This window comes from Equus caballus, chromosome X, assembly GCF_041296265.1.
Source record: "Equus caballus isolate H_3958 breed thoroughbred chromosome X, TB-T2T, whole genome shotgun sequence".
NCBI lineage: Eukaryota > Metazoa > Chordata > Mammalia > Perissodactyla > Equidae > Equus > Equus caballus.
This window is the reverse complement of record NC_091715.1, coordinates 34,428,932-34,444,216: the sequence shown is the minus strand read 5'-3', so window position 1 is coordinate 34,444,216 and position 15,285 is coordinate 34,428,932. Positions and strand designations below refer to the sequence as shown.

The following is a 15,285-nucleotide window of genomic DNA, read 5'->3' as shown; positions in this document are numbered from 1 at the left end:
GAAATCCTGCAAGTCAGTTAGTATGGCACCTTTACAGCTAAAACCTCAAAGGAAATGGTTGTCGGACTGTGGTTGTGACTGTTGATGTGAATATCTCTGTTTCTGTGCCAGTGTTCTGTGTTAATGAACCTTGTGTCTTATTTCAGAGAGATTCCCCCTCCACTTCCAGACAGTCCCCAGCTAATGGTCATAGCAGCACTAACAATTCTGTTTCGGTAAGAACTCTAGCTCCACACAGCAAAGTGTGACAATTTTGTTGGTGCCACCTGCCATGAGTGTTCTAGTTACATGTGTTCAGTGGAAATATTGTCTTCTGCCGATATACAAGGCTACTACAGCTACAATGCAGTTTACTCCTGGAAAATCTTTTTCAACTTTTTCTTCTCATTAAAAATCTCTTTCATTAGTTGAATTTAAAGAATTATAGTTCAAGACTATTTTGGTCATTCTCAAAATGTTTCTGTATCACCCCACTAGTATTGATGACTTTGCTCAAACTTATGCAAAGGATGTAAATGGAAATTTGTTGAAATTTCTACATATTTTTTTAATTTGAGAAAGATAAATTTAAGGATTTTGCAGAGTAGGCACTTGGGTATTCTCGGGCTTTGTAGTTGTCTATTCTGAGTGATATCAGCACCATGTTTTAGTTTCCGCTATCTAAGTTTACGAATTGGTGTGCCCTCTGTTATTGTGGTACGTGCACATATTTTTGTGAATTATAAGCCTTGCCTGGATATGAAAAGCAAAAGGAACTGGCTTCAAACTGCACTTAAGCCACGCTGTTATCACATCTTTAACACAAAGTACTTTATATTTTGACTTGAACTTGGAATTTTACACTTTTTTCAGAACTATCCATTTTGGAATATAAAAAGAATTATTTTTCATTTATTTAAACAAATGGAAGCACTTATAGGTGCAGGTGTGCAATATTCTGGGGTAACAAAATCTTCTCTAAGTTGCCCATATTGCTGTTAAATTATTGAGAATTCTAATAATGAAGCAGTATCGCTTTTTTCCTGACTCCTGATTTGCCCTTTAAAAATATGTCAACTTTTTTATCAGGTAAAATTTTAAATAATTTAGAGATTATCTCAAATGGACTGATATCAGTAAGAGAAATCATGGAAGAAAATTTCCTATGATTTTTATTTTTGACTTCAAAATAGGCTACCAGAGGAACTCATTTATAGCAATTAACATTTAATACTTTTAAGATGGTGAATATTCATATAGCCATTGAATTTTTCAAAATCTAAATGGTTGCAGTGACTAAGTTGAAAAGGGCAACAAACAGCTCTTCTAGTTTTTTGGGGTTTTTTTAATAGGCTATTTCACTTGCAGTGGCTTTTGTGTTGAAGATGCTGAGTTGTTTCTTAAGAACACATTTTCTCTCTGCTTAAACTGACCTGCTTTCTTCAGCTTGCTGCTAAATGGCCTGGGTTTGATTTTTTTGATAACTCAACATTTCTGAGAAATGGAATAATGTATATTATCTATTTAAACTTAAATCTAGCTCATTTTTTAACCATATTGTAACAGAACACACAAATTACCTTGTACTCTTGAAAAGTAAATGAAAATTTTTCTCCTGGGTTGGCTTTATTCTACAGGACTTGCCATCAACTACCCAACCAAAAGGACGACAGGTGAATAGATATCCTCTATAGAAACTTCTCTAAACTGAGCTGCTAATAGCCAATCCTTTATTAACCCTTTCCATCCCATAATGCCTGCATTTTGGACCATAACATTTGAGCGTTGAGAGCTTGTACCATTTCATTTTAACACATTACACATGACTAATTCTCTATAAAGATTTTTTTCCTCACATCTTTGTAGCTGTGATGGTTATTGTAATTTCAACCTGATAATTTTGTGTTGATGGTTAAGAATTCAGCCTTTGGGGGTCTTATGGGCTTGCCTCTGGGGTGGAAAATAATTTAAAAGGTTACAAAATTCTTAGAATTCCAAGAAAAACTAAAATGTACATGCTGATGAACATTTTTAAGCAATAGTTTTCTGAAATTTGAAGGGTTTTTCTTAATTTGTATTTGCATGTATATTTCTAAAAGCCATTTGCAATGAAAAATAAGAACATAGATATCCTGGCTTTACGTCCTAATATGACTCTGTTGGTTCAAACATGAAAAGTTATGTGCTGCCTACCACTAGCAAGTAACTTTCTATTTGCCAGCACTTTAAAGTATGGATTTTAGGTGCAAATGCAGAGACTTGTTAATTTTATGGGCTGGATTTCTGAAAAGAAAAACAGAATAATCACACAATAGTTCCAATGCCTTCAGGTTGGTTTTACAGTGACTTATACATTAATATTCAAATTTAATTTCAAGAAATAGAATTTTTATGGGATTTTTCTTGAAATGTATTAAAAAATAATCAGATTTGGAATTAAGATTTGCATAAATTAGCGGCTGATAAAGTTCACCCACAGTTTTGTCTTAAGGCTGCATAATTGACGCAGCATTGGATATATCTAGCACCTTATTTTAAAGCATTTAGAAATCCAGTAATTTGTAAAATGCTGCCATATGGTAACCCATTGTATGCTAATCTGTTTTCTCTTTTAATATTTACTAATTACGTTTACATATCATAAAATTGAGAGCCTTGAACTCAAATGTGTTCTTGAAGCTCTTTGCTGATTTCAGGTGTTACATTGGCAAACCTAGGATTCAAATTCGTTTTTCTTCTCTAAGAGTAAAATACAGATTTAAACCTAAATCCTTTTTAAAACATAAAACTATTTTTTTAAATGCTTTAAAAAATTGAATTACACTTCAGTTTATCAGCAGTGTGTAGACACACTGCCAGTTGTCATGTAGGCATTTTACAGTAAGATACCAACACAGGGTTCTTGCTAGTTTTATATCATGTACTGCTTTAGAGTTAAAACCTACCCTGAATGCTTGTGTTTATGGCTTAAAGGCTGCCACATGATCATGACAACTTATCCATAACATCAACTAAATATACGCAGATTTAAAAATGGTAGGCGTACTTCTCTATAATTATAGGCCTATTCTGTTACTGTAAAAGCAGAAATTAAGTCCTTATTTTTATTAAGTATCTTAAGCGTTCCCTCCAAATAAAAACAGCAAAGATTTGAATCTGTACACATCAAAGGCAGTACATTGTTTCTAGTGGTAGCAGTTTTTTGTGTCGTATTTCCATGCATCGTTTTTCCTTTCACCATCTAATGTCCTGTTTGTATTGTAAGTGTTGGTGTGTGGTTATTCGGTTAGAGCTGTTCTCTTTCATATCACCATGGCATCCTTTCTTACAAACTCCTGTTTTATAGATCTATGTAAGAGCACAATTTGAATATGATCCAGCCAAGGATGACCTCATCCCCTGCAAAGAAGCTGGCATTCGATTCAGAGTTGGTGACATTATCCAGATTATTAGTAAGGATGATCACAATTGGTGGCAGGGTAAACTGGAAAACTCCAAAAATGGAACTGCAGGTCTCATTCCTTCTCCTGAACTTCAGGAATGGTACGTTTTTGTTGTTTTGTTTTGTAATAAAAATGAGGCTCCGCCCACCATTTTTCAATTTTATGTTATTGTTTTGTAGTATAAAACTTGTTTGATAGCTTCCTTGCTCTAGTAGGCAGACAAAATTCAAATTAGTCATCCACAGCATCTGGTGAGCCTCCTACTTAGAGAGCCAGGTGTCGGTTTCACATGTAAGGAGAGGAAAATACAGAGAGACGTTGAGTGACTAGCCTCAGGTCGCGGTCTCTCAGCAGAGCCCTCTGCTCCTATATGCTGTTTCAGTCCTTTTAGAATTGCATTTTTTTTAAATGTACCCTCTGCTTGCCCTTCTGCGTGCTCTCACCACCCCTGTCCCACTCCATCACCAGCAAAAAACTCAAATGCAGTGATTCAGTGTCACTCGGGGTATTTGAAGATAAACTGTGTTTCACTATTAGAAGTAAAAGGCAGTCAGAAGCTTCATTCTTTACCTTACCAGGTCTTAAAAATGTATGTCTATTAGAAAGATTAAGCTTTGAAAGCAAGTTGAAGTCAGACAGTTTTCAGACATTGTTTTTAACTGAAAGAAGGGGAGTCACAGACTACTATATATTTTGCTTAAATCTGTTTCTGCTATTATTGTTACAGTTTGCCTAGTTGAACTATTTTTTGAAAAATGTTGATGAGTTTACCTTTGTTGGTACTTAGGCAGTATATCAGAAATCTAGTGCAAAAGAGAGAACTTTATGTCTGAGTTTTGTTTCATGTGAGAAAAAATAACAACCATTAGACGTTGTGCTAGTTCCTCCCAAAACACTTGACCCTAGCTAAGAGACCAAAGGCACTGAGTCCACAGATATTTATAACTATTTTTTCACTCATTTTTCTCACTAATGAAAGGGATTTTCCAGTTAATCTCTTTTGCTTGATTGCCTCTTTCAGCTATCCCATGTTTCCCAGAAATATTCTTAAATTTAGAATGTTGGAGCTGATAGCTTCAGATGCCATCATTTTACCAAGGAATTAAGGATCGTAGGCGCAGATAGAGGAAGTAGCAGCCTTCCATCTGGCATTGTCTTTCAGCCTGATCTTCAAGAAACAGTTGAAGCATTAGCAGGAGTAAAGTGATTTCTCAGTCACTTTGATGATGCTATTATTACTGATATTTATGTTTTACAAAATGTGTTCCTGAATGTTGCCGTGCGTTGTAAGCATTTATTGAAAATAACTATGTAGATTTCAGACCTCTTCTCCCCAGTCAGATCATCAGTATAAATCATGTCTCTCCAATACCTAGAACTTGAGTCCTCTGGAAGAATCCTGAGAAATGGCAGTGGAAAAACCATATTTGCTTCCTGTTTCCTGTAAAGGTGGACTAGGTTATTGGAATCAATCCTCCTGCTGAAAACAATGAAAAGTGCTGCAGAAAATATGCTTTTGAAAATTACCTTAAAAGCATTGAGTAGCTGAAGACATATTGGGGAACTCAGTGACCAACTTTTATATGAAAGCCATTAATCAGAGGGGTCAAAATTAGAGTACAAATTGACCCGTTTTGCCAGGAGGGCATTTCTGTTATCGAAAACTTCTCTGCCAGAGAACCAAGGTTAAGCCTGAGGCCTGTACCAGCAGGGGATTCTGTTAGGAGACCCATCCCACATCATTAGGACTGCAAAAGGCTGTTCCCCCAAGTGAAGAGCAAACAGCTAAGCATGCCCCTTACCGCCTTTCACCACCAAGGGACTGTAGAGAAGACTGCCTTGTCACTGGGCAAAGCAAAAGACAAGAGTAAAAGGAGAACAAAGTTCCCCTGAAAAACTTGTGGCCACCAGCCTACTTTGAATGGATTTGCACCCAGGGAAACTCCAGCCATGCGTTTGATTTGAGGTTTTCCCTTTACTAATAGTTTCGAATATCTGTTATAAACAGAAAGAAAGTCTCTGAAGGAGAACGCTTACATCCTAGAGCTCCTCCTAACCCGGCCACATAAACTTTGTCAAGGGCAGTGACGAGCAAGTCAAAATAACCAGGGCCACAAGGAAACAAAAGGAACTTCCAAGAACAAAAAATGCGGTAACAAAAACTCAGTGGCCACACACCTACTAGAATGGCTAAAATTTTTTTAACCTTTCATCAATAGGTATATAGATAAACAAATGATGGCATATCCGTACAATGGGATACTATTAAGCGATAACAAGGAATGAACTGTTGCTGCACATAGCAATATGGATGAAACTCAAAATCATTACGCTGAGTTTCCAGGCAAAAAAGAGAACATACTGTGTGGTTCCATTTATATAAAATTCCAGAAAATGCAAAACTAATCTATAGTGACAGTGGTTGCCTGGGGATCCGGAGGTGGAAGGTAGGGATTACAGAGGGGCATAAGGAGATTCCTGGCGTGATGAAAATGTTTGTTATCTTGATTGTAGTGATGGTTTCATGGGATGTATGCATATGTCAGAACTGAAACTGTACATTTTAAATATGTTCAGTTTATTGCAAAAAAATAAAGGTTACAAAAGAGGAAATCCAACAGCCAATAAACATGAAAAAGTCCTCAGTCTCATTAATAATCAGTGAAATGGAAACTCAAAACACAATGTTACTCCATTACTTGCCCACCATGGTGGCTAAAATTAAAGACAGATAATCCCAAGTTTGACAAGGAAGTGGAACAATAGGAGCTCTCATACACTGCTGGTGGGAGTGTAAATCAGTACAGCCTCACTGGAAAATGACATCATTTTCAATAGCATTGTATGGCATTCTGATAGTGATTTTGGATTCTCCTTATATGTGACTCATTCAGGGACCTGTGGTTGGCCCACAAGCAAAATCTTTAAGTAAGCAAAACTTTCTGTGGCAATATCCTGAAAGGCAAGTATTTGCTTAGACTAAACCTAAGAGAGCAACTTTGTAACAACATTTGTATATATGTTACCAGTGCTGAATACTATAATCATGTAGAACAAAATTATAATTTTCTGATTGTAATTCTAACTGTGGATTTAATCATAGCATTTTTTTCTATCTTAGACTAGAATCGCCATGTAGTAGTAGTTTACTTTTTTGTTAAGCATCTTATTAAGCATTTTTATTAAGCATTTATTAAGCATCTACTGTGGCTACCACTGTACTAGGGATGTTATTTATGTTTTTTGTCCTAATCCTTTATTACAGCCATCCAAGAGGCTCCAAGAGGTTAGGGAACTTGCCAATGGAGGGTACTGGCTAAGAGCATGGGCTCTGGTGCCAGACTGTCCTCACTCTCCCACTTATTAGTTGTGTGATTTGGGGCAAATTACTTAACCTCTCAGTCCTTCATTCCCCTCATCTGTAAAGTGATGACACGATTTCACGTGTCGATAGAAAGATTAAATGAGTCAATACATGTAAATTCCCTAGAAAAGCACCTAACACTAAATGGATTGAAGCTAATGAGAGAGAGAGAGCCAGGATGCAAACTAGACCTGTCTCGACTCAGAATCCCATGCTCCTTCCACTGTGTGTCATGACCGTATGTTTATTAGGCTTCTCATCTGTGTTACCAGTTAGTATACGCTCAGGGAATACAATGTTTTTTTATTATAAACCTGTGTTTTTAAATACTTGTAGGAAATTATCGTGAAAGCCAAAGAGCAACCTTTATCTGAATGATTTGAAAAAACTGAGAGGAGTATGTTCATGCAGGTTCATGTAAACTCTCCAAATGAATGATATTTTTCAGTTTTATCAACATAAAACTATACACATGAGGGTTTTTTTCTCTTTCTTTGTGTGCTAGGCGAGTAGCTTGCATCGCCATGGAGAAGACCAAACAGGAGCAGCAGGCCAGCTGTACTTGGTTTGGCAAGAAAAAGAAGCAGTACAAAGATAAATATTTGGCAAAGCACAATGCAGGTAGGGAAAAATACAGCTGTTACTGAGGATGGTTACACAGCTCAGACACTGAAACAGGCGTCACATCTCAATTCAGTCTTCAGAGTTCTCTATCCAAAATTTCCACCAATGGGATCTTCATCAGCTTGCAAAAACTTTAAGAAACCCCTAACTTCAATTATTACGTTGCTTATGTGCCAGATATTTTGCAGAGCTGTACTTTATAGGAAGAAAATACCATTTGGAAATGGTATTCTCTGGAGCTTAAAAGAACCCAGTACATTAAGTCCTCCCCTGAGAAATGAGAGCCTGAGCATTTGCTGAGTCACCAAGATTCTTGGCTCCTGGCTCCTCTCCAGCCCTTGGACATGGCCCTATGACACGTTTCTAAGGGCAAAGATGCACTCTTAACAAAGAGCTGTGCTGCAAATGGTTCGGTGATTGGTTTGAAAGAGCACAAATGACATTGGATACTAATTTGGTTTGATCCATTTCTGTGACTAATCTTCTTCCCTCATGGTATTTCCTGGCTCCTAAGAGACCAAGAACATTATCTTGGCCTTCCCTTCACGGAGTGTTTGTCTATATAGAAGCTTTCATTCAACTTAAGTCAAAATATTCACTCCTTTGCTAAAAACTGAAATGATAACCAAAAAAGCATGATCTGTCATTGCAGTAGAATTCCCAGAAGACTCACAGGATGTCACTTAAGTTCAAGAACGTGCATGATGATATACAGAGTGGGATTTACTTATTTTCAATAACTTCTTAATATGACTCTTTTTATAAGGAACTTTTTCTGAGAAATTGCAAGCCCCAACATTGGCATTAGATTAGTTCCCAAGGTTTCAGAAATAAGTCCAAAAATGAAACATGTGGCAAAAAACATCAGGTGGATGCAACCGTGCATACCTGATTTACCAGTATAATGTTTCTCTCTGTAGGATGTAATGTATTATTAGTATTCACTAGGAAAAATGACGTAGAGACTCTTAATTGTTCATTTCTTAATCAGAGAGTAAAAGTAAACATTTTGAAATAGTGTATAATACGGAATGAATGTGAGTGGCCACCTGGGTTCATTTTAAATGGTTCAGTTAAATGAGGAGTCTTTTCCTTCATGTTAGCTGCATTGTACTAAATTTTTATTTCCAAGAAAATATATCATTTCTGATTATGTACCACTACAGAGCACTAGTCTGATAATGGCTTTTTTTGTTTTATAAAGGGAAGAAATATTTAAAGCAGATTAAACATAATTTAGCAACTATTAACTATGAATGCTCGAGTAGTACTGTTTGAAGAAATTCACTGTAGTATCAACAGAATGTTGTTTAGCATGGAATGTCAGTGGTTTTTGCCAAGTCTCCATGGTCCCTTTTATTTCCGTCAGCTTCTGACAGGCTCACAAGATGTGTTGACATTATATATTTATAAAACGTTTTAGTGTTTATAATAATTTTTTTATTTATTTGAGGAAGATTAGCCCTGAGCTAACCACTGCCAGTCCTCCTCTTTTTGCTGAGGAAGACTGGCCCTGAGCTAACATCCGTGCACATCTTCCTCTGCTTTATATGTGGGACGCCTACCACAGCATGGCTTGCCACGCAGTGCCATGTCTGCACCCGGGATCGGAACCGGCGAACCGCGGGCCACCGAGAAGCGGAACATGTGAACTTAACCACTGCGCCGCTGGGCCGGCCCCTATAATAATTTTAAATGATATATAGATATGGATGGCATTAAAATTAATTTAAACCTAGAAAAGCAAAGAAATGGCTGATTAAGGCTGTCAATTCATCATTAGCTTTATAATCCACTAATGGAGGGCATGTAGACATGAGGATTCAATTTGCCACTATTTCATTCAGTTCTGAGGGAAAATAAGAAGCCAATTGATTCAAAAACTAGAATCTCTAAATTCTGACGAAGAATCCGTTGCATCATTCACTTAAGAATTTTGCCAGAGAATTAGCATCCAATCTGGCAGCCGGTGTTTTCCACAGTTCGCTTTTCCCGTTCTCTGATCTTCCATTGTTCCCATTCTCTCTGACTCATCATGGGTGGTGCTCAGTGGTCCTGCAGATGCACCTGTAAGCTTAATAGGTGACCTGAGTTAGGACCAGGAATTAGTACACCTAAGTAACCGTGCAACTTGGGCAAATCACTTGGCTCCTGTGGGACTCAAAATGAGGGAATTGGGTTAGTCAATCAAGGATATCTTTTCTAATTCTAAAATTCAGTGGATCTCAGGTTCTTTCATCACTGGGCCTGACAAATGGGTATCATTTAATGAAGCCAAGTACTCATTTACTTTCCCTTATCTCAGGCTTTGGCTCTGGTAAACATTGCCTATCAAGTTTGAAGGGTATCACCCTTGATATAGAAGGCAGGAGCCTCATGGGGATGGAATAGAACTGCTTTTTCTCTGTCGTCTTGACATTACACCTCCTACCCAAAACCAGAGACCTATCTAAGTTCTGGTAAACTTAGAACTGAGGAGGGCGAGGAGGGAAGACTCAGTACCAGCACTGTTTTGTCGTCGTCAGCATTTTCCTAAGCGGTGGCCTCTGGGCCTCAGAGCCTTCCTCATCATGCTCACAGTTCCTTCTGCATGTCAGTATTTGTCACTGCACATGAGACCCTCCTTACATGCCCTTTGATAGAAAGTCTGAGCTTTTTATAAGGTCCTTGCAGAGCCCCTCAAGTTTCTTTGTAGAACTTGTGTTTAGGCTTATTTGTGATTGTCTAGTTAGAATGCCATTGTTAGGGTTCCCTCTCCCACAAAATCGTCATTCATAAGCTCTCCTATTAGTTTTTCTGGTTAGGAGAAGATGCCCAGCTTTTTTCCTGGACTTTCTGAAGTATGCTGCCTGACAAGGCCTTTCTGTTACCATCTCTTCAAGTTTCTTCCCGTTCACCAACCAGCTCTTCCATTTTACTCATTATAAAGTCCAGAAGAACCATTTGTTTAGTGATTACCTTTACCTTGCAAGAGATGAGATTGTCAAGAAGGGAAGTCCAGGACTGTGTCAGCTATTCTGCTTTAGCTGTGATGGTGGTTCATCCTGATGTGCAGCATTGCCTCTATAGAGAACTGCTCTAAAAGAGAAATAAATACTGTTGAACTCCATCAGCAAGGCAGATACTTGGAGAACTTTAATGTATCGTATTCTTTAATACCAAGAACTAACCAAATGGGCTCAGGGGCCACAAATCAAACTATATTTCTGAAGGATTTTTCTGGCTTTTTCCGAAGTTGATTGTAAAATACTGTGGGGGATCTCCCCCAGTCCTCAGTCAATTAAAATAAGGGCCGTATGTTTTGTTTCTTGCTTTAAATCTTTGAGAATTCAGCATATATCGATGGCAAGATTCAAAATTTATCATCAAATTCTGAAGTTGCTTATATTTGTAGTAAAGATGAAGGATGGGAACTTGATCGATATCTAGAACTGATGGGAACAATAATACTAGAATTAATTCCTTCCATTTCTGTCACCAGGAAATTCCACACGTCTAGTTAAAGCAGAATTCTGTTCAAACTATGTCACCTACATCTCACATTATAAAGTGGCAGTCTATTAGCTGGGTATGACCCATAGATAAATTCTGTTTTTCCCCATACACACACAGTGTTTAAAATAATTTTAATTAGTTATCACATTTGAAAATCAGATATTTAACATAAAAATCTGAGTTTCTGCTTTCCCTTGAAAGAACAGAGGATGTGGTGACACTAGGCCCGCTTTCTCCCTTCAAGACTCTGGGCTATTGATGTCCCTTTTGGATGGACACTCATTCTCTAGGACCCATCGTCCCCCCCGGCTCCGTTCTTGCACCTGGCCCACTCATTCAAACACATTTGCTGCCTGGCCGCTGCAAGCCTTTGAGTGTGCACCCAGCCCAGTGTTACCAGCGTGCCATGTCTTCTCTAGTTGGAGGTTTTTACAGTATTTGAAGATACTTGTAGCTTTTCAAACTGAGACAAGGAATCGATGTTAACGGCTTATTTATGGAAAAAAATTCAACTGGAAAATAGTTACCTAAATACTTAGAAGTGTCATGAATATTGAGTAGCTTACCAGGAAATCACGATAATATGAGTAAACTATGCCAGAGAGTATTTCTGAAGCCTTGGAAATAGATCTCATTGTGGTGTGTGTACTGTTTACAGCAAATACATTCTCTGCAATGCATAAGAGATTTTTAGCCATGTAAATTTGATGTGAAAAGTGCTGTCGTGCTGCTAGAAAAGCTATACCCTTGAGGCATTGAGATTCCTCAGCCCTGGGACTTCCAAAACCAGTTTAAGATCAAGTTACTAATGTAAACTTTAAAAAGAAAGTCTTCATTAATTCATGTTTTTAAATGTTAGAACCCTGAACAGTGGTATTTAAATATCCTGAGATACGCTATTTACATACGTACATATGAACACAGAGGATTTCTACAATACCATTCATTGGTGTGTTTAAATTATGCTTAATACCACAAATTAGCATGGTTGACTTTACAAAGCTATTACTTTTTTCTCCTTAATACAGAGAACTCTAAAGACACCAAAAAGTGGCCCATAATCTCACTGCCCTGTTGACATTTTTTTAAAATAATAAAAGTAATAGGCACATGTGATTAGAAATTGCAAACAGTATAGGAAGGTACAAAATGAAAAGCAAAAGGTTTCCACACTTACACTCCCCGAAGAAGATTTCTTATAACTATTCCCAGACAAAATTTCTATGCATATGCTAGTATATATAAAACCCGCTGGCTTTTATATAAGGATATTGTTGAATTTTTATTAAAATGAGTTTGTTTCTTAATGTGATTTATTTGCCTCGTGTTTAGAATATTGCATGGTAAAGTTTCTTTTGTGCATATTATACTTTTATTTTACTAATATATTAAAAGCCATATTTCAATGACCCCTGTACATTTTTCATGCTGTCTTACTCCCAATGGCCTCTGTGCATGTAAGTAACCTGTTGAGTGACTATGCCTCTTTGTTTTTGACGGTTTCCTTTCATTAAGTTCTTTTTTTTTAAATCAGCAAACAAAACCTTTAAAACTTCAATCTTTAAGTGTTCTCCTTATATTCCTTGTATGTCTCATTTTAAAATATCTTTTTTTATTGTTTCTCAATCCTACAATCATGAAATCATTTCATTTAGACCAGAGTAACCTCTTCATGCTACTCATTTATGGTTAAGATATTGATGTGTAACATATCTGTTCATTTGTTTGTGGTGTTGATTGTTGATATCTAACTCATTCTTATGTGTTTTAAAAAATGACAAGTCTTAATTCAGTAGAATTGGAGTTAGAGCTCTGTAGAGGAAAAGGGATGTGTATACCACTCAGAAAACTTGTGTTGTCATCATCTTGCTGTCCTGTGAGATGCTTGATTATTTTTATATATTGAAATATATCAGCTTGTGGATGCACCTCTTTCATAAGCACACTTTTTCCTGATGGAAATATCACTCAGAGGGCAATAGGTATAAAAAGCAATGCTGTCAGCACTCCTGCTTTTATTTTTGCAACTCTCGTCACTCCATTACCATTGCAGCATGAGTAGCTAGCTCTACCACGCGGAGAACCTCATGTTCATTTTGGTTTTGTGAGTCTGCCATTCTAAACACAGAAAGCATTCCTTGGTTTTTAGCTATTGCTAGAGAATATGCTTTAGAGACTTTTAGCCAACCTTTATGGAATCAAGTTATCAAAAGAAAACAAATGTACAAATACCCATTAACATGCACTAACCCTTATTTTAACATACTGTATTTCTTTTTTTTTTAATATTTTGGGAATGATACTTTTGTTTGTTGTTTATTTCTGATCTGCATTCCAGGGTATCCTATTTTGCATTTTAAGGTTCTTTGCTACTGGGAAGATCACAAATGTTAAGGACTGAGCTGATATTCAAAAGCATTTGGCCATATTGTTTCAGGGAGTAGAAGCTTTTCTCAATGATTGAAGCATCCCAGATTCCTTTATTACACCATAGAATCAATTTTATTGAATTTATTTCAACCCCCCTAAAATCCAGGGCTTATTCAATTTTCTTTAAAAAAAGAAATTTCAGTGTATGCCTGACGACATTTGGGTATTACTACACAGAAAAATATTACAGGAGACATAAATGCATGATTTTAGCCTTCTTGTGAGACTTTTCAAATGTATGTGAGAATTAGACCACCTTGAACTTCAACAGGAATGCTCATCCCCCTCAGGAAAGTTTTTCTAATAATTTTGTTGAGACGCAGTTTTCCAAAATATATTTTTTAAGTATTTCTTCTCAGTCTGTAATGATTAGAGAACTCCCCTTTTGCAAATGTTTCCAAGCTCAGACTCTGCTTCATGCTTCTTTCCATTCTATCCATCCTGATTTACTGCACACAGGCTGACAAAGGTTGACGCCCAGGAAAGCATGTTCCCCTACTTACATACCCAAGACTTTCCATTGAATGGATAACTGGGTTACAATAAAACTTGTGAGATGCTCATTTCAAAAGCTTGTGAAATCACATTTACAGACCTTGACTTTGAAAGAGTCTAGCATGCTACCTTCAGCAACTCTCTTGAAAGAAAGAACCACGAAGTGAAAGACCAGCTGTCCGTGCATCTCTCATCCATCCCTAGAAATAATCTAGCTGGCCTCCTTCTTGGTTAGCTTTAGTTACATTCATGCTGTATTCGTGTTGGTCAGACTTTCTTTTTAGTATTGCCAATTTCTTGGAATTGCAAAAATATGAACAGCATGTGGTTTTGAATGAATTCATATGATTTGTTAGATACTGCATGAAAAGATATGCAGTATCTTTTAGAATTGGACTTTTATGCATGTGCTCAACACATTTTTGGATGCCCCTGGTTATAAAGTGCATTTTCATGGGCGTAAAAATGAAATTTTCTCCCAAAAGGTTATATGACTTAAATTACATGTAAGCTATATATAGAGTTGGATTCATATTTTTTAAGATATGGTTTTACTGTAACTTTAGTTTTGCCAGTAAAATTATAATTTACATACAGGAAATATTCCTTCCATAAATTTACCTTTCTTCCAAATCTTTGCATTTTAGTGTTTGATCAATTAGATCTTGTTACATATGAAGAAGTAGTAAAACTGCCAGCGTTCAAAAGGAAAACACTAGTCTTATTAGGTAAGTTTGAGTGAATAAGTGACTTCGTTATTCTTGTCTTCGAAACATTTTGTGAATATTATTAACAATTGGCAATTTTAACTTCCTTTTTAAAAAATGACATAGGTGCGCATGGTGTTGGGAGAAGACACATAAAAAACACCCTCATCACCAAGCACCCGGACCGGTTTGCGTACCCTATTCCACGTAAGCAACGTCTCACTCTCTTTTAAGTATATTTCTCCTAGTACTTTTTTAATATTGTAATTGATGTATTTTTTCTGATTACATAAGTAATAACTGTTTGTTATAGGAAATTTGGAAAATCCAAAAAAGAACAAAATGAGTTAACGCTAATCCCAACCCCACTCCTCCAATCACAGTGCTTTCATTTTTTGTTGTATACCCTTCCTGGCTTCTCTTAGTGCAAACATACGTAGTGTGTGTATTTGTTTGTTATTGTTTTTTAACAAAACTGGGCTCACCCATTCTGTTTGTAACCTAATTTTTCCAACGGTATGTGATAAACATTATTCACATGAATTATTCTTCAGAAAAATAGGTTTTAATAGTGGTATAGTTGTCTCGATATAACAATATTTTCCTTAATCAGTACCTAAATTGTTGGCTTTTCTCACTTTTAAAACCAGTTGATTTGCTATCGGTTGTTTATTATAAAGAATTTTAGACCTGTAGTATTTTTATTCCCCTCGTTTTCTCTATCTTCTCCTTGACTTCCTGCCCACTT

At 36.7% G+C, this 15,285-nt stretch overlaps 1 protein-coding gene across 23 annotated transcripts in view; it reads left to right on the top strand.

Annotated features, from left to right (window-relative positions):
• CASK (calcium/calmodulin dependent serine protein kinase) overlaps positions 1-15,285 on the top strand; it is a 374,427-nt gene that overhangs the window by 341,328 nt on the left and 17,814 nt on the right. For 4 of the 23 annotated variants that reach the window (XM_005614084.4, XM_014728812.3, XM_014728811.3 and 1 more), the window contains 6 exons: positions 147-215; positions 1,617-1,652; positions 3,326-3,522; positions 7,292-7,407; positions 14,478-14,558; positions 14,664-14,744. In XM_005614084.4, the coding sequence (XP_005614141.3) occupies positions 147-215; positions 1,617-1,652; positions 3,326-3,522; positions 7,292-7,407; positions 14,478-14,558; positions 14,664-14,744 (580 nt within the window). The remainder of the gene's footprint in view (positions 1-146; positions 216-1,616; positions 1,653-3,325; positions 3,523-7,291; positions 7,408-14,477; positions 14,559-14,663; positions 14,745-15,285) is intronic. The other 19 variants (XM_001489920.7, XM_070258201.1, XM_014728814.3 and 16 more) reach the window with 7 other exon arrangements.